The 20596-nt window shown below is 38.8% G+C and overlaps 1 protein-coding gene across 4 annotated transcripts in view; it reads right to left on the reverse strand.

The window, feature by feature from the left end:
• The window catches only part of MTX2 (metaxin 2), a 38366-nt gene that overhangs the window by 14265 nt on the left and 3505 nt on the right, over window positions 1-20596 (reverse strand). Inside the window, exons 2-5 of one of the 4 annotated variants that reach the window (XM_068948493.1) lie at window positions 9985-10032; window positions 8973-9019; window positions 5236-5321; window positions 1214-1765 (exon numbers count right to left, since the gene is read on the reverse strand). In XM_068948493.1, the coding sequence (XP_068804594.1) occupies window positions 1214-1555 (342 nt within the window). In that variant the 5' untranslated portion in view covers window positions 1556-1765; window positions 5236-5321; window positions 8973-9019; window positions 9985-10032. The remainder of the gene's footprint in view (window positions 1-1213; window positions 1766-5235; window positions 5322-8972; window positions 9020-9984; window positions 10033-20596) is intronic. The other 3 variants (XM_068948496.1, XM_068948494.1, XM_068948495.1) reach the window with 3 other exon arrangements.

The raw sequence follows: 20596 nt of genomic DNA on the forward strand, positions 1-20596 counted from the left end.
TGCGAAAATGCTTTTAATTCCAAAGAAAAGCATTGAATTCCCTTCAGTCATATTCTCCTCCGGAAAAAAAATATCACTACCACAGAATGAACAGGGTGAATGTTGTAGGCCATAAGCTGGATCTCCTCCAACATCTAGGAGTCTCATGCAAGGAACTTACAGTAGCTGCAGGTTTCAGAATAAGAAACAAATTTTAGCTGTCATGCTTGTAGCAAAATTGGCTCACACTACTTCAGATGACGTTTTCCTATCCAAAGTAACTGTAAAAATGTTCACTGAAAATGTTTATTGATAATGTGAAAACAACTCTTCCAAAGAAACTCTAAATAGGGAAAAAGAGAATTGAATTTTTATGGAAAGGACAGACTTTTTTTTAAACTGCATAACATCTATCCAAAGAGCTAACTAATAGGATCAATTAAAGGAGAGGAGGGATGAATATTCTTATTTCCCCTTGCCCATGTTACAGAGGATCAGAGGTGACTGTCCAACACACTATACTTGAATGAAGTTTATGTGTTTAAGTACACAGAATTCACTGCAACTAAAGGGCATCAAGCCAAAAATGCTCAGGCTTTTAAAAGGAATGAATAATTTTATGGTTTATACTTGTTAGTGCAGCATAAAACAAGACTAGTGAAATGTCAGGTTATGAGGAACTAAAGCTACTTCCCCTAGCATCAGTAGGAATCCCTCCTCTATCCACATGTACAACTGATTATCTGCATTTCCGTAATTTTAAAAAGAGGCACCTGTTTTCTTGTTCAATACAGGCATTGGCCAATGATGGAAGGAGAACAAGAAGCCTGGATGACAGTCCCGTTTAATAACTTACGCTCAATATAACACCTGCAAAAAAGTTTCTGCAAGGTATTTCAGGAATAAAAGGTATCCTTTCTTTGGATGAGGCTAATGTGAGAAATAGGCAAAGTATTCTTTTTTTAAAAGTACAGATTTAGCTTAATGTGGTCTGTTGTCTTCTCTTGCATGCCTGTTCTCTCCCTTTCTTCCCTATGGACTAACAATCCCCACCTTCTCATGTTCTTCCCAGAAGGACCTGGGAGTGCTGGTGGACAACAAGTTAAACATGAGCCAGCAGTGTGCCCTTGTGGCCAAGAAGGCCAATGGGATCCTGGGGTGCATTAGGCAGAGTGTTGCCAGCAGGTCGAGGGAGGTGATCCTGCCCCTCTACTCAGCCCTGGGGAGGCCTCACCTGGAGTACTGTGTCCAGTGCTGGGCTCCCCAGTACAAGAGAGACATGGCACTGCTGGAGAGAGTCCAGCGGAGGGCTACCAAGATGATTAGAGGGCTGGAGCACCTCTCCTATGAAGAAAGACTGCAAAAGCTGGGCCTGTTCAGCCTGGAGAAGAGAAGATTGAGAGGCGATCTCATCAACGTGTACAAGTATCTGCAGGGGGAGTGTCAAGAGGATGAGGCCAGCCTCTTCTCCGTGGTGCCCAGCAACAGGACAAGAGGCAACGGGCAGAAACTGAACCACAGGCAGTTCCATCTGAACCTGAGAAAAAAATTCTTCACTGTGAGGGTGACAGAGCATTGGAACAGGTTGCCCAGAGAGGTGGTGGAGTCTCCTTCGCTGGAGATATTCAAAACCCGTCTGGGTGTGATCCTGGGAAATATGCTCTAGGTGACCCTGCTTGAGCAGGGAGGTTGGACTAGATGATCTGCAGAGGTCCCTTCCAACCTAAACGATTCTGTGATTCTTCCAGTCCCATACCAGCTCCTCCATCAGCTCCCCTTCTGGCACCTGGGGAGGAAAGGGAGAAATGTGCAACTATACCTGTTTTAGCGATGCTACCTCTTCTCTCCTTCCAGACTGGAAGCACTGAGCCTAGCAAAGGTGCTACTGCCCCTGTTTTTACCAGGAGGCTTTGCTGTAGACTGGAAAGGGTGGAGGGAAAGAAATCTGCAGATTCATTGGGAGGAACAGAGGAGGAAAAAAAAAATGCCACAAGATGAATTACGTCTCACAATATTTAGCACTGTAGACGAGGGAAGAAAAAGGGCTGGGAGCAGAGAGAGCAAAGTGAAGAAAAAGCAAGGATTTGCCTCTCCTGCATGCTGATTCGGCACAGGACTGCTGTTCACACTGCATTGCATCCTTCTCCTGAAGGCCAGGGCAAGCCACTCCATTTTGAAAGTCAGCATGAAGCAAACCAGGCTTATATTTTTGCAGCAAGAGAACAAAGTATCAGCAGTTCACAAAAGGGGCTAATATGAAGCTTTGAAGTGACACTTGTTACAAAATTAATCAACAATCTTAGGCCCATCATTCATTTCAATGGTGGCAGGTGACACCTCCTGCCAGAATTACAGAGTACGCTTACTATAACACAGGGCTTAAAAGGACAGAACCAACTTTTGTTTTGTTTTCTTACAGTTCGACCAATTTCAAAATGCAAATAGTATGTTAGATTTCAATTACCTATAAAAGTAATTAGAGTAATCACCTTCCTTCTGCTTTACCAGGGTTCAAAAGCACAGAGCCCAGAAACCACAGCTAGTGCCAGGGCAGCTCTGCCCAGCCCTCCCTGTTCCTCCCCTTCTCACACGACTGATATTTTCATCTCTGCTGCCCTCAAAACAATGCCAGAAAGTGATGCCACTGTGTCTTACTACAATGTCAAGAATGGAAAATGATTGCATCCATTTGACACTACTTTGTGCATGAAATACCATGGGAAGGAATAAGAAATGGGGGGGGGGGGGGGGAAGGACACAACACGGTTTTGTATTTATTTTTTCAGTTAATTGCTTTCGGTGTCATTTTTACCCATGGTCTCCCTTCCTCTTCCCCCTCCCCAACTAAGAACGGGCTGTTTGGATCCTGTCAACTGGAAACATAACACACATCAGGCAGCGAATCAACCCGTCAGAGCTCCAGACAACGTTCTCCCCTTCCCCTCCAGCCCCATCTCAGAATAACACATATGAGCAAACACATAAAAATGAGTTACAACTTGATGTAAATCATATCCAGATTGCAGTATCTGAGATCAGAGGAAAGAATGAAATTACTTATGCCAAGTCTCAAGCAGTTCACAGCTTACATCCCCACACGCGGGGCAGTATTTTCCGATGGCACATTCCGCTCCACTCAAAGGGATATCCTTGATTAGTTTTCTAATGAGGAATGAGCCATTCCAAGCCATCTCTCCCTCAGCAGCACTTCTAAAAGCACTCATACAATGCTGTTGTGAAGAAAGAGTGAAAGGGGATTTCTTTTTCATTCTTACATTATTTCATGAGCACACAAAGGACGTATGTGATGACAACTGAAGAGTTATTCTCTAGCTTATTGAAGAAACACATTTTAAAATTAAAAACCATGAACAAATCTACAGAATAATTCAGTTTTCATATCAAACAGTTGCAGACCCTGTAACTGAAATAGTGTGTCTAAGGTTATAAATGAAAACTGTTCAGTATCATTCTTTGAGTGACAGATTAAATTCCTAATCCATTTATGGTAATGGCCACATTTGTAGTTTAACATAAATTAAGAGCTTAATTACATTTGTGACTATTTTAAACAAAATAACAAATTCCTTTGTACCTGTGAACGTAATTTATAGCAAAGCCACGTTCATTCTCCAAAACAATCTATTTTACACTGCAGCACAACACTGCTCTAATGGTATAATGTAATTCTTGTTGTAGAATGTGGAAAGAGTAGATTCACTGGTAGCATAGAGGTTTTGAAGATAAATGAAGATGCTATTCATTCAGGGGTAATTTCATCTTAGAACTATATGAAAGATGTTTCACTCACAAACAGTACCAGTATGGCTTGGGATTTAAGCATGTTTTCAGCTACAACATAATGCTGCTAGATTGATTATGTTGATACTGTATTTCTCATCATGAAGAATTCCAGTTTTTGTTCTCTTTAAAAAAAAAAGAGATTGTCAGATTTTCATTTCACTACCAAGCCTTTGTTCAAGGCTCAGCAACAAGTTCAAATTTCTCCTAATGTTTTGTCTAGAGAAAAAACAAACCACAATTCATACATAAAAATCACAAATCTGCAGAGCGCTATTAATCACGGATGATTTATACACCTATTTGATTACTTGTTGAAGTAAATAAGCAGTTAGTCTGCGTAACACAATTTTAAATTGCCCAAACATGCTTCTGTCATTCAGGACTAAGACCAGACAACTCTAAATGCGCTTGCCTGGAATATATGAAAGCCATTTACAGGGATATGAATTGCATAAGTAATTAATATTTATCGTAATGTAATTAGCTACAGGCTCTAAACCTCATGATAGTTGTAAGAATTTCCACAATCCTGAACATTTTAAAGAGTTTTTTAAGTAGGACTCTATAATATTGCTTGCATAAGGATTTCATAAGCATCTATAATAACAAAAGTAGTCTAACTACAGCATCATTGCTATAGAACATAGGTATGAAGGTTTACGTTTTCTTCAGTACTATTTTAGATTCTGTAATATAGGATTAGCTACGAAAAATAAGTCTTCAATGTTTATATTGACCCAAGTTCACGTTTCCTTCAAGCATAGTGCCTGAATAATTAATATGTTTCAAAAACCAAATAAGGGTATTTTGGAGACCAATCTTCCCACACAGGCAGTTGAGAGGCCTCACATTCCTCCTCCCGACAAGCCAAAGCAGCACACAGAGATGCTCCCCGCTGCCATTTGAGGCAAGACGCCTGGTAAAGTGCAGACGGATTAACCCACTGCCTCCTACGCAGCAACCCAAACTCCATCCAGCCACTAAAGAAAAAGACTTTACTTGCACCATGTATCAAACAGCAACACAAGGTTTGGACAGGTCCTCTGCTCCAGCCTGAAATATACTCTCCTATGGTAACTCTGTTTTAATACAAATTCACAGCTCAAAGTAGATAAAAAACAAAGAATATGGCTATATCTTTAAAAATATGAATCTCAAAAATATTAACGCGTGTATATAAATACATACACACACACCCTGACATAACTTACTCTCTGTAAGATAAAGATAGGAGTAATTTGGCATCTAAAATCCATTGGGTTTGAAGACTATCTTTACAGAAACTACCTTAATCTTTTTTTTTTTCCACTTTTTTTTTTTTTTTTACATTTCCATCACACGAAGTATTATATAAGATTCTCTTTCTCTCATAAACACATCCTCACACAGAGGATCATAATAAAAAGCAATGTCTTGCAAGAAAGTATATGCAAAAACTTTGTTTACTGGTACCTTGCAACAACGTCTCAAGACACCAGTAGGATGTGACCTAGGCACCATGCAGACATAAGGAAAGATACAGCTGTACCTTGAAGGAACTGCTGACAAAAATAAATAAATAATAAATGGCAATGAATACAAACAGCATTTAAATTACTAAGATTAAGCACTAATAGCTTCTATTTGCTCCTCTCTCCCAACCATGGTCTAACAATGGTAACCCATAAAACCCCCACAAAACACCTTTTTCTAAATATATAAGATGCTCTCCCAAAATCAGAATCTGTTTAAATACAAGAAAAGCTAGTAGAAATTCTAAAATTGAAGGTATTTAGGTCCGAGTCGAAAAACTCAGCAATAATTCAGGGGATATAACCCCCCAGACTTCTGCATCTGTATTACTAGTTTTCCAACAATAGTTTGTTAAACCCTTTGTAATTATTCACAGAATGAAATATTAGTATGGTTTCAAAGGAAGACCAAGATATACTGATCTAAAAAATTAAAAAGTAAGCAGTTTTTTAAAGTAAAAAGAAGTCTCTCTTTGTTTGATGGCATTATCTACATGTACGGAGTGTTCTTATATCACCTGACCGTAACATAACAAATCTCTCTTTCTTATGTCATCATTTAATATTTTGTTACTGTTTTCAATTATTAACTCAATTTCTTCCTCTTTGAAGATGTGGGGTTGTTTAGTTATTGAAATACAGTTGTGTATTTTATTCTGTTTTTTTTTTTTTTTTACTATGACGAGAGTGATAAGTAAGAGTGCTGTACAATGCATGCTGTACAATACGTAAGGGGAGAATGATTTTAACTATGAGTCATGTTACCAGGAGGTGTATGTATTGTCATTAACTTTAATGGGAACAAGGCTGAACATCTCACAGGAAGAACAGAGCCTTCATTCTATGTATAACGTTCTCTTTCTTGTACCAAGATAATCATTACTGAAATTACTATTTTCCTTTGATTTTAATGCCTTTGCAGTGAAAGCAAAATTACACTCAACATCAAGATTTTGCAGTCAAAGATCAAATGAGCTTCATTTTCAACCAGACTGTATAACATGCTCCTTTAAGTTAACAAACAAGGAGTGCAAGTACTACGATGTATTAGAGATAACGCACTAGCTCATTTGAAGTTATGTTGCATTTCCAGCAAATATAAAGAACCCGAAGACAGTAAAAGACAAAGGAACTCAGACAGACATTCCTACCAGGATCAGCAAACAGGTTTCACATGGTGAGGGGGGTCTGGGGTTTTTTTGTTTGTTTGTTTGCTTGTTTGCTGGAAACTACTGAAGGCACCACTTGTATGGTTATTTACCAATTCCTAAAAGACTCTCTCCTCCCCTCTCTTATATGACACGTAGCTATATAGAGCTAGAAGTCTAGATTTCACTGCACAGTGCAAACTCACAACTCCATTACTAAAACAATAGACACAAACCAACTTTCAGCGTTGAATCTTCAACCCTTACTACTCATTAATTCAAACAAAAAGCCTGCAACAGTCCCATTGCTACACCTGCACTGAGAGTTACTTGCTCTGCTTTCTGCTTCATCTGCTCTGTTGACAAGAGGAACATGAAAGGCCAACTATATTGCAGGGCCATCAATTTTAAAATGGTCAACTTTTATTCTGACTACTTACTTGCTATGGTATTGGATTTTATTCTTTATTTTACATATCTGTATATCTGTTCTCTTGTAGGTATCCAAGAGCAGCATTATGAAGAGGTGCTGTAAGGAGATTTCAGGAAAGATCTAAAGACCAGTTACAGCACATTTACAGTCTTGATGTGAATCATATTCCTTAAAGATTTTCTAGCTGACTCCATATGCCCTTTTGATCAGGCGTAGTCAAACCTCTGATGCATTTTCACTATGTGGAAGCTCAACAAGCCCTGAACAAGCTATGTCTTTGCTCTGGTGAGAGGCATGTGCCCAGAATCAGTGCTGGGAGAAAGGGAATGGCAATCGCAGGAAGAAAGTCCCAGGTACCAGCTCTTACACACCCAACTCCCATCACTTCCTCGAGGTGGGGGGACAGCACAAAGATAAACCACAGGCTCTCACCAAAATAAAAAGTGAATCCCAAAACGGAGAAACTCAGCAGTTTCCTTATGGAACATACACTGGTACGTTGGAAGCTTTCTGATCACTAGGCTAGTAATACATAATTATAGGTCCCAGTATCATTTCAAAATGGATCAAATACATTGAATACAGTTACTCTTTCACAGTCACTACCATGTTATACAGATTTTTCTAAACAGATATGATTCCCCAATACAAAATTGTTCTATAAAGTTTAAAATCAGATATCTACCAGAGCCATATTTATAGTCATGGCTACTATCAGCTGTCAGGCCAGGGAATATTGAAGAAAAACAAGCTTTTTTAATATATTATAGTTAATTCATCATCTAAGTGACATCTGTAGGATAACAACAGATTGGAAACAGTAAAGCAAAATGATGCATTAGAAAAGGAAATTTTGGGATTATGTTGTTGTTTCTTTTATTTGTTTGTTTTAAATACAAGCCAAACCTACACATGGTGTTAGATGGTAAGAAAATCCATGATAAACACAAAAAGTAAGGTTTCTGAAGTAAAAGGGAACACTGATACCAAGTGATCAACAAAAGCACTTATTTGCTTTACTGTGAGGCATATTATTCATTTAGGCAGTATATTTTATAACTACTGATCCATTTATTTTGGTATATCAAAGATGACTCATCTTTCTAGCAAAGTATAAAGGTACCTTTTCACTACCAAATAACCTATTCTTAGAGGTACCTTCCACATTGCCAGAATGGAAGGAAAAAAGAAGTTAAGAGATCCCAGAAGTAGTTAGCATGATCGAATAATCCTAACCTTTCAGCTGGTAATGTCAGTTACAGTCTCCAAGCGTCCCACTTTGGCCAAATGAGATGTGACCTCCAGACTGCTTGGTCTAGCTGCTCTGAGCTAGACCTCACACAAAAAGAAAGAAGCAGGGGAAGAGCGCAGCTTCCTACTTCAGGGAGTAGAGGCAAAGTTGCTTCGAAGAACAGGAACTTTATATACATCCTGCTCACCACCACTTCTGCCAGCCAGGCCCTCCCTGCTAATGGGGAAAGCATCCCCTCAAGATCTGGGGTTACTGAACCTAACAAGTTAATGGAGTTTACATGGGCTTCACAGCCACAGAGGTGCTTTGAAGTCAATTAGAGAGAAATGCAAGCTTGTCAATTATACAGGCTATTTCTAAAAAACACATTGGAGCTCAACTCTGTATACATGAGGAAATTGAGAAAAACATCTGAGAGATCCTGAGATTTGATGCCCACAATACGAAGCAAATACTTCTCGAGTTTGGGGTAACATTAGCTTTGAGAACGAAGGAAGCAGCAACATCATGCAAGGCTTTATAACAGCACACAACATACCAACTGACAAAGGGTGTGAAGCACGCACAGTTCCTAGAGCAGCTAGACAAGCAGATACTGCACAAACATAGACCAATATAAACATGAGTACAAGCAACAGCACCTAAAAAAGCTATGTCCTTTAGGTTCTGGCACTTTAAATTCACTAAAGAACATCAGAAACAGGAAAGATAACAAGCCATTGGTTTTTACAGAAATAGTTCTTAAATTACTCATTTAGATAAGTATAGTTATTTTAGCTGGAAGATAAACATGCAAAAAATAAAATGGAATTAACATCTCTAGTTTAGAAAAGATGACGTTTTACCTGAACAGCAAGAGAAGACGCATTATCAGAAAGCAAAATTTGTTCCTCTGTTGAGAAAGAAAAAATAAAAAACACAATTACAAAAAAAATGCCCATTTAGCTACTGACCTGTAATTGTAAGTCATTCTGAGTTGCATTTCTTACACATAAAACAGGGACTACATAATTCTTATGCAGCTGGACTAGAGAAACTGTGATATGAATATTAACAAGGAAAAAAAAAAAAGTGCCAGGAATATTTCTCCCGCAAGTACAATTGCATTTATCATACATTACCGACAACATACAATAAAAAAACGCTCACAAGTAAAAACCAAATGCTTCAGTTTTATGCCAATTACTCTTCTCCTAATCAAAGTTAAATAAAACCACATCTTCATAACTCCTCTGGCTAAAAAGTAAAAGCATTCAGAAACCTATAAAAACAGCTTGCAGTTAATATTGCACACTGTGTCTAGGTCTGTCACACAAAAGAAAGATGACAAGTTCACTGCAATAAAAATTCCATGCTTAGAAGACTAGGGCTGCTACCTATTAGTCTTCATTACTTTGCAGTCTTCTGACAACTGTAGCAGGCTGCTGAGCCCCAAATGGGGGCCATAATGTGATCTGATGATATATGAAGAGCTGCTAAAGGGAGCCTGAACCATCCTAGCCTATACATTTTAACAGTTCCTTTTTACTGAGAGCCCACTTTACCACAAGACTTCAAAAATCTGCTGCCTCAGCTATTGGTGCAGTAAATCTGCCAACTGTGCCTGCAACCACATCATTTTACACTGCCTACAGCAGCCAATATAATGAGTCAATAATAAACCAAGGACCTTATAGGCCATGAATAGCTGGTTTATATTGGCAGATGCAAGCGTAGCTAAAACCTCTGACCAGACAAACACCACAAAGGAATCTTTTAATAGTTTCTGCGCTTCCTTGCGGTTAATTATGTTACTGCATATTTAATGTGTTTTTAAAAATAAAGTAATTATTAATTGCAAAAAAACAGAGTACCCACCCTTCAGTTGCTGATATAATGCAGCATTTTCAGGCCAAGGCTCTGCCGCTGTGGAAAGAAGAGGAGTTAATTAGGCAAGCCAAACAGCAACGTGCTTGCAGATGCTAACTGAACACGAACATCACCTAGAGCAGAAACCAGAATTGTAAAGATGCTGATGCAAGATTTGACCCGCCCTAAAAATGTCCCACTGTCAGTCTTTTCTCCTGGACTTTCCCCTTTCTCCCAGTGAGCAGAGAGGGCCAACACAAGGCAGAAAACCAGATTCCAAAATTGCATGTTGCAATGTAAGCTAAAATTCAAGCTATGTCGTGGAATGGCCTTGCAACTATCAAGCAAAAAAAGCTTATTCTTCCTCCATCATAAAGACACTCCTGTGCATACTCCCATCACAGCTCTGGCCATTCTCAAAAATAATTATTTATAGAACTACTAAACAAAAGATTCTGGAAAGAACGGAACAAATAAACAGAGAAGAGCGGCACAAACCTCAAAACCCAGTGCAAAGAATGCTCTGGGAAAAGGGAAAAGCTTTCTGCCTTTTAAGGTTATGTCCTCACTGGTCCTATGCATCACCCACAGAGCTAGGTGCTTGGGCATGTCAGAAACGAACCCACCACGAAGACTGGGACTACCTTTTGCCTTAAAATACATACTGGTCAACTTTAACACTGGTATGTTGAATATTCTTTAAGAAAAACTGCATTCTCAGTTGTTCAAAAAAAAGCCAAGACAAGTAACGTATTCCAGTTGAGAACCTTTGTGCTTGATCAATCAGATACCATGTGAATTTATGGGAACGTACAAATAATAATTAGTACTGATTTACTGTGAATGGTAACATTAGAATAACAGGTCCTTCACATTATTTTGTCTCCTTGTTAAATTCATTTCGGAAATCTATTTCCATATACCAATTCAAGCTTTGCATTCCATTCAGACTAGCTATTTGTAAATAAAGTTAATGCTCTAATCACATAAATGAAGTGCTGGGTTTGTTTGTTTGTTTTTTTACAGCAATTAAGCCTACAAATAACTGTGTGTGCATCAAACACACCGCTGACTTAGGTAAGGCCATTCATTGTATCATTACCTTCAGAACTCCAGGGGATAAAAATTGCACTATTTTGTAACTAATATTATTTTCTGATACTCATGAACTATCAACTTTTATGGAAGTCACATAGAATTATAAGGCTTATAATACTGTACACAGTTTTGCAAAGGTCACTACCTTTAACATTAAAGCACAAAGACTATCAAAGCTATACTAGTATGGGCATGAGAAAGCAACTAATCATGTTTAAGTGTCAGGAAAAAATGTTTTTATGTTTTATTGTAGCAGTTATTGGTTTTTCCACCCCCTCCATTAAAGTTTTGCCCTGGAGTAAAAATTCTTGAGGTGGAAGTACATTCACTTCTTTAAATAAAAAGAGACTAGATTGTCGTGTTATCACAGATACTACACTGTTTAAAATTTCTTCAGGTCCACTGAAGTCTTGCAAGAGCAAACGGAATGAGGAAATTAAGAATGTTATTACTGTACTTTAGCAAACTTACCAGTGCTGAACTCTGAGAAAGTTAGAAAAGTAACTAAGTCACAGAGGTATATTGATCTTGTACCAGCAATCCTTCCGCTATCCAGCAGAAACATTGTTTTCACAAGCCGAAGAAGATGGTACAGAGAACTTCGTTTTGCATGGGCCCATTTCTACTGATAATTTTTGCCTGACCCTTTTCAGACTGGAATGTAAGATTTGTACCTAAGTCTTGGATTCTGGCCCAAACTGGGGGTGGCCTGTTTTTCATACAGACACATGGCTGAAATATTTCAGCTCCACAGAAACCAAGTGAACTTTTCATCTTCTAGCAAAAGAGCTAAGTACATTTCAACAAATTCAAACATTAATTCCAGTCTGATCTTGGCACTACTCTACATGCAACCTTGGATATAAATAAAAGCTTCTTGGCACGTAGAATCCAACACGACCCTACTACTAATGCATGCCATACTCATGCTATAAAACAAAACACAAGTAGAATATTTTTGTAGCCTGTTTGCCTTTATCTGCTTAAAATTTCCTTCCACATCCTACTGATCCCATACAGATATTCATGAACCTTATCTCCTCAGGACTTGAGCCTAATTTGGTTAGACACAATATGAGGTCTTTATCCCAGAATCTCAGTACATGCAGGAGCACATGCCAAACTTCAAGGAAGGAAGGGACAACAGTGGTTTTAAACTCTAGCATTTACTCAGTCACAACCTAGTTGTGTCCTAGGATATGGCTTTTAACAAGTAAATGAAACTAGGGCAAATAGCTACACAAAAATCTCAGGCTGGGTTACCAGTACACCTTACACTCCAAATTTCAGCAGTTCAAAGAAAATGAAAGAATAAGATCCCCTGCATTTGGCGCATGACAGTCTGCAGAGGGAGGTGACAATTCTGATGGTGCTGGGATGAAATAGACACATTTTCATGAGTCCTGAACTGAAACCCTTCAGCTCTTTTTATACGCCTCGGACAAAAGATAATTCATTTTGCTGTTACTATCCAGATTGGCTTTTAAAACAATCACCTTCACATAAGAGTCACATACTTTTTCTCAGGTCCTAGATGATATATTCTGCAGTATGCTTGTAGAATTGGATGCAGCAGACCAAGGTGTGCCGGAAGAGTAATTGTGGTCACAAAACCAGAGGTACATGTACAAAGCCTGTACAATTCTCTGGAAATCAATGAAATAAATACCTACTCACTATCTGTCCTTTATCTTCCAATTACTACTCACTCTCTGTCTTCCAAGACACTCAGAGTATGAAATAACTGTTTCTGATGGAGGAAGAAGTTTAAATACACACTGCTGCATGAGATGTCCAGTTTCGAAAGGCACAAGTTGAATTCAAATATCATTTCCAAAGCTGCCTTCAATCAGTCATAAGGCCCAAATCCACAGCTCAGGCAGACCAGAGCCCCATTTGGGCGGACAGGGGAGGAAGGCTCGGTAAAGGGATACCATATGCCTCCACAGGAGGAGAAACTGTATAATATCTTTAATGTACGGCATGACTCTTGGCTTATGAATGTAGGTGCAGACATAATTTGTAGAATAATAGGCACTAATATTACACGCTGCTTCAGTTCTGTCATATTTCCAATCCATCAAGTTGATTAATGCTATAATAACTCCTCACAAACTTATCAATTGTGCACTAATGAAGTCAAATCTAGTTTATCCTTCGGCAACTATACTCTTCTGGCCCATAGATGATAGTTTCCTAGATAACCAAGGCCACTATGGCACTAGGTATATAAAGAGAAAAATTAACAAATGTGACATTGATGCAGTTTCAGAAGCTTTCAACACAGAATCAAATTTATGCGTTAGATCCTACGCAACAGACATTTTAATCATTAACTGCTCATAGGAAGTATGCCTTATGGGAACAGCTTCTCTACATAAGGAGCTACCTGGTTCTTTTCTTCTGCCTCCATAAGCAGAGGAACTAACCCTGTGTGGTTTCAACAGGTCTCTCTCTCACACCTGGAATCTTCAGTAAAGGCTGTTTTCCCCCTTTAATGAAACTTTTCCCATGTTTAACAAATTCATATATTTAGTCTGTCATGTGGATTCTCCAGTGTTCAGTACAAGCAAACCTCATACTGCTGTCTTTCCACAAGCAGAGACACAAGTACCATTTCTCCCCTAATACACTGCTTTTTTTTTCTTTTTCTTTTTTTTTTTTTTTTTTGACAGTTAGAAGAAATAGCCGTTTTGGGGTCCAGTCCCTCCTGTTAAATTTGTCTGAAATGCCAGAAGCTACTGGGAAGTGAGAATTAAGGAGAAGAATACACACACAGTATCACTGTGTAAGCCTTGTTTTCCTAGGACATCAGCCCTAAAAGCTGAGAATTCAACAGATACAGCATCACCACAACCAGAGAAGTTAAATGGCAAGTAGACTACCTACATAAAATCTTCTTCGGTTTTGAAAGATCACTACAAATAAATGAAAAATTCACCAAGCTCACTGTATTTTTTAGTCACAAGTGTTTTACTTATTAGCAGTTTAGGGCAGAGAAGGCAGATTTCAAAGAGTTAACAGGATTCATAGGTGCCAAATCAGACTTTCAGAGGATAATTCTGTGAATTGTGCACTGTATGTTCCCAGGGGATTTTAATTACTTAGGTTTGTTAACTACTTTAGGTTTGTTAAAACAGATTCCTAGACTCCTCATTTGTCATATCAGAAAATGACTTATGAAATACATCATTTTTGCTGATACGTAAAGCTTTCAAAAACAGAATGAGACACGGCAGTCATGTCAAATTCTTTGCCATTAAAAGTGCATTACAGTAGATGCATTTTTCAGGTTTGGAGGGGAAATTTTTTAATGCAGCAACATCAAGGCCAGAGATATTCAGAGTTTTTATTTTAACATTTCCAGATATTTTTGATTGTTATTTCAATAATAAGAGTTTATGCACCTGAATATTTTTGGGGCAACAAGAGAAAAGAAAGCACATATGTCATAGGAAAAGATACTTAAGAGCACTGGTCTTTACTGCCAGCAGGGGTGAGCAGCTCACCTGAGGCCTATGCACATCTCAGCTCCAACTACTGCTCTTAAACCAGGACATACCACGCTTCTCACTGTACACTTGCACAGAGGTGAATTTCAGCTCCAAAAATGAGAGGTTGCACTAAAATTTCCACAGAGAAGCCTGTGGAAGAGGAAGGCATGACATCAAATTCCCAAGTCCTTGTGCAGTGTCTCAGCCCCAACAATTCCTTTCTCCAGGCTGTTCATGTTTTTATTAGAGCACAAAACAAAGTTTCAAATTCTGCACTTAGAATAGCTGGGGAAACTATTCTTCCTGTGCAGTGCAACCTGGATGGGAAGGGGGGGGGAACAGACCTTTTTCATCTACTTTCCCCAAGCAGCTTCAGAACAGTGAAAGAGCTGTAATGAAATATATGGTTTATAGTTACGCCTTTAATCCTGTTCCTTAAAAAAAAAGGTAAGACTCGCACTGTGAAAATGATAAGACATGAAATACTTTGCCTGTTAAATTGTGGAATATGCTAAACAACAATTTAGCAGTTTCAGAAGTTTAGTATGAATGACCAGTTTCAAATAGTATGGTATGTGACGTGGTTTGCCTTGCTAGTCTGCCACTCATTTAGTACATTTGTTGTCAAGCTACAGCATTCTTGAATATCATGCATAGACAAATGCAAAACACCTCTAGATCCAGGCATCAAGATGTTCCCGTCTTCAAGGGAAATGAGGTTATTAGCAGGTAAAAAGATTTTATAGGAAAACGCTCAACTTGAAATTCAGTTGCTCCCAGCTCCTAGCGATACCATAAAACGTGGGTGATGCAAGAACATTTCTGGAAGGCAGTGCAGATTGGAAATAATTGTCAGTTATAATACTAGCCCATGCCTAAGAATCATGGCTAAAGAACTAAGACTGAATGTTCCTGTACTGTTTATTATTTGTCAAGTACTGAAGCTATACCACGAGCCAGACAAGAAGAAAATCAAGTCGATTTCTGACTTCAAACTCCTAGAAACTAAAACTCATCGAATTCTCAGTATGCCAGTAATTTATCTCTTAGTATCTTCTGCTTCTGCAAATAAAGCACTCAATGGACTAACAATCTCTTTCAGGCAGTTCACTGTCTGATATTATGTAACTGAGACTAGTTAATACCTGGCCCCGGATCATCCGATCTTTTCAGATCTTTTCGGTGCAACTTCCTGAAACAGCAAGCAGAAGTTCATGGATTGTACAGGAATAAAAGCACCTTCTCTGAATTCGCAACATTTGCAGGGGTCAGTTTCTTTCTGTCATACTTTTTTAAAAGCTTTGATAATAAACATGAATAAAATAGAGGAAGGCTAAAACACCTATATTTACTAGTTTAGTTCCCATGACATTAAAGGCCTGTTGACTGCCAAGAGGCAAGATATCCTCTATTAAAAGCAAAAAAAAGTTGACATTATTTTGAACCACTGTGTTCCAATATTCAGCTAGAGAAATTAACTTACACGTTATTCTCACAGTCCCCTTTAGCATCTCCATAGGTACAAATTCGATTAAATTATGAGATACCTCAAAACTGTTTTCTCACAAGAGTAAATACTAAGAAGAAATCAAGTCTTGCTTTTGGGCAACATCCACACCCAGCAATATTACTTACAAGTCTCCAGGCACTAGGTAACAAACATCATAACAATCAGCAGGAAAATAGTTAGCTATCCTATTTGGTTTCACAAGACTCAGTGCTATGGGGGGGAACCGCTGCTCACTATATTCTAGATGCAGTAACCCTAGGAAAACCCCACTGAAAGCTGCTCCACAGCCTTCAGAAGGAAAGAGGATTATTTATTATTTGACATCAAGATGCATCAGAAGGAAGTAGATGACCGCTTCATCTTCCTTTCATACTACAAACTTTAAGCTTTAGTCACACTTGCAAGTAGCAATATATTGCTTAACAAGAAAATGCCAGGAATTGATGTGTTTATAAATCCTTATTACAAGAAATAAGTGCAGAAATGTATTTTGATTAATGCAGTGAAGCTGCAGTCACTTTGGAACCAAAGCAGTTAAAAATACATCTCACATATTAACAGTGATCAATAAAGGCAGTATGAGAAAGATGTGAATTAGCCGCCTTAAGACCAACAAGTTCAGCCCACCCACACTGAGCAGAGATCAATTCTGTGTAATTGGCCTGATCCTGTAAACTAACAAGGGCCAAGAAAAAAAAAAAGTAAGCATCAGCAACTCCCTGGCTCTGCTGACAAAGGACCAGAAAGTGTTTCACACTACCTTGCCAAACAAAAACCAACTTTCACAAAGTTACACAGTACACATTAAATTATGTATCAAATAAGTACATAATTTGGCTTAATCCAGCCCAGACCTCCTTCTCAGAGAGGCTGCAATTCAGATAAATCATGACTGTTCAGTAATTACTGATCAAGCAACATAAAGACTCAATCCCAGTAGCAACTCTCAAAACTTGAGTTTCCTGTGGCTGGAACAGTGAGAAAGTCTGCGTGTGACACACTACTGCAGCAGCCACTTAGGAGGACAGAATCTGTTTCTTTACCCTCCAAGAAAGTTATTAATTGCATGTATTTAAGCATTCGTCCAATTCCATTACTGTCTTTGAGCTGACTGCCCAAAGCATACAGATCTGTGGTTCAATCCTCCAGGGTGCTTAGTACTCTTACTGCTGCAGGAGGCCACAGGAGTGAGATCACTCAGCATCTCAGTGCCTGCAGAATCACATCTCTCAGTTGGGAGGAGAGAAGGCCAAAAAACCCACCAAAATCAAATTAATAAACAAAAGTTGCTCCTAAATCAACATCTGGATTTCTTTTGAAAATCAGAGAGTGCCAGTTAAATGTTCTCAAAAGATTTATTCATAAAGTCCTGAAGAGTTGGATGTTTTCCTTGTTCCTGATATTCAGCCTAAATGTTTCATCTCAAAGAAGTTCAGTAACCCTTAATTATGGCTTTTTATAGCTCTCTAAATCAATCACTTCCCTTTATGCTACTTAAGTCCCTTGATTCTCTTGGCCATGACTCAGGAAGTTAAACAGCAACCTTAGGAGCTGTCCTAAAAAGTAGGACAGTGGAGAGCTATGATACTCACGAGTATCTTAAGTGCCTTACTAGACGGGGACATTCCTTAGCAAAGTTGTCTACATTTGTGTATTTTAAATTAGTCCTTTGGAAGCTCTCTGAGACTGAGATCCCCTCCTTCTCTGCAGCAGTCTGAACTCTTGTCTCCCAAGCATCTTTTGCTGGCAGTCTGGAAACCATTTCTCCAATGTGCCCCAGAGAGCTTCCTGCTTTCTCATCCACAGCACCCGTACTCTGACCCTGACAGAAATCCTCTACGTCCTCCCACCAAACAGGACTTAAATATCCCACAGCTGCTTCAAAAGCTGCTCCCCATGGACAGACATCCCTGCCCACCTAGCCCTGATTCCTCCAGCCCTTCATTTTCTCCTTCTTATCTCACCCGTGGCCCTAGGTGCAACAGTTCCAGGAGGCACAAAGCAATGCGAGCAGAGACTCCACGTGCCTGAACCTTGCAAAGGGGTGAAGAGAGCTGAGATCTCTAGACAGGATCGCTCTGCAGGGCAGAAATGCCAACAGAGGTAGCACTGGTGCTGTCAGCCAAGCTTTCTGCCCCTAGCAAGGGGAAAGATGCCAACACCTCCTGTGTTGCTCTAGGGCTCACAGCTCAGAAAAGAGACAGCATTATTTGCAATTGCATTGCTCAGGCTCTTCCTTGCCTCTGGGAAACATTGCAAACTCTCTGCCTCAAATCTGACAGCCCTGAAATCCTTCTTCATAATCAGATCTTCACCTTCTTCTCCATTTCCTTTCCAAGATTTTCAATGAACACACTCCAATGGGTCCACAGTGTCTCCAATACAGTATTCAAATACAAAAATGCAGGTGCAGTAGGACAAAACCTCTTGGAAAGTTCTTGCTAAGGACGTAAGCATTGCACTGGCTTCAATTTTGTTATACAGCAACTAAGAAGGCAAAGCTGTCAAGAATTCCCACATATCTTTCAGCATTTCTACTTTCGAGGTTGTACCTTCTAATTCAATGCACACATTCAGTAAATACACTCATTTACTTCTTTCCTTCAAATGAGACTGGTATTATCTTTTAGCTTCTTCCCGCGTTCTTTGCAACACCATCAGTATTTTTTCCATTGATGTTTGCAGTCTTCTTGACACATTTCATAGGCTTTACTATTATATACAACTTCTTCCAGTTTATATTACTCATGCTCACATGACATCGATATCTTCTTCCTAATAACTGAAGACCAGAACTTAAAAATAATAAAAACATTTCCAGAACCCGGTAGGGACTTTCCCTCTGTCCTCCCCATGACCTACCTACACCCGCAGTTTCTCACCCACTACGCTTTCAAAGAGATACCTGAAAATGCCCATCAACACATGGGACACCTGTTCAGGTAGAACAAAGAAGGACAACAACCAAGTTCTTTCATTTGTTCTTGTTTATAAGAGGACCCTGCTTACTCATAGGATCAAAAACCTACAGAAGGAGACTAGATAAGTGCCTAGAGACTGTCAGAAAACAGTGTGTCCAGGACCAGAAAGAAAAAAATAGTAAGAAAAAGGAGAAAAATCTGGTTCCTCTCCAAAGTCATTCTTCTACAATCTTCCGTGAGCTGAACAGTTAGCCTCTTAGACAGCATTCATACCCAAACCATTTTACAACTAATGAAAGCTTACTTCCAAATTAAAATGTGTGTTCCTTTTCATTTACTAGTTTTGTTATCACATTTCTAAAGCAATCCAGTTTTCTGGCATGAGAAAAAAAGAAGATATTGCTTTAACAGAAAATATGGAACAATAAAATGGTGATTAGAGAAAGACTGCTTAATGGAGGCAGAAACATATTCTGAGTTGTAATTATATTACTTCTTAAAAAACAAGAAATAACACTATTTCAAAAAACAAATGCATACTGCAATATAATAATTATGAAAAAAGCCATTTCCCTCTGACCTAAAAAAAGATTAGCGAGCCAATCTGCTCAAACGATTGGCTGAAATCAAGCCATAAAACCTACGCATCTGAGCGCAAATTGACAACAGAAGCCTAAGTAAAGAGACTTACTTACTGAAATTAAACAAGAGTTAAATGAGTTCTTTTTAGCTTGATTACAGGAAAAATAAAAAAGTACACGTCCCATCCCTAAGAACACTGTCAGATAACATCACATAATCTGACAAATGTGGTATTTCCAAATCACCTTATCTTGACCCCAAGCATCTCTGCAGCAGGCTTAAGCAATCTGTGCTGTAGACACTCTATTGTTAAGCAAGAATGACTTTTTTCACCATGCAAGCTCAAGAACTGTTAACATTTACATATGCACATTCTGATGCACAAAATGCACACTCAGTTGTTTAAATCGCATGCCTTCACTGCAGGAAGGATTTATGTGGCCAGTTTTCATTCCCTACATATTTGTTCCAAGCCAAAATTGCAGCTTGTCTTAATACATAAAAAGTGCACGTAAGAGATTTATTTTTGCTCTGACAAATCACATTGGAGGTAGACTCACTGAGAATGTAAAATATCTAAAGGCAGAAGGGCATCTGTTTTTCAAACCGCCTTCATTTCCCTTAGTACTAAAAGTAGTCTAAGATCCTTGGACATAACTCAACTGCAATAAACAAAAGTAATTTTCCAGAGATCAAAGGACAAACAAGGGTTTATTTTCTCTGCTTTTTGATCATCAATCTAAAACTAATGTTTGGGGGGGGTTTTGGGGGGGGGGGAGGGGAGAAGAATATTGGGTAATTTAGTGATCAATTAAGCATCTTTTCAACAACCTTTCCTAGATGATTTGAACAGTCAATCTCTCCTAAAACTACTAGTGTTAGAGATTAATTTTCTGGACCACTTGAAAGCTGGCATTCTAATTCTTCTTACAGTATAAATACTCATTTCCTGTCCTATTAATATGTGATTGATGCTAAGCTCCTCCAAACAAATTCTCTACCATATTATCCAATTA

This window comes from Struthio camelus, chromosome 6, assembly GCF_040807025.1.
Source record: "Struthio camelus isolate bStrCam1 chromosome 6, bStrCam1.hap1, whole genome shotgun sequence".
In the NCBI taxonomy this organism is placed as follows: domain Eukaryota; kingdom Metazoa; phylum Chordata; class Aves; order Struthioniformes; family Struthionidae; genus Struthio; species Struthio camelus.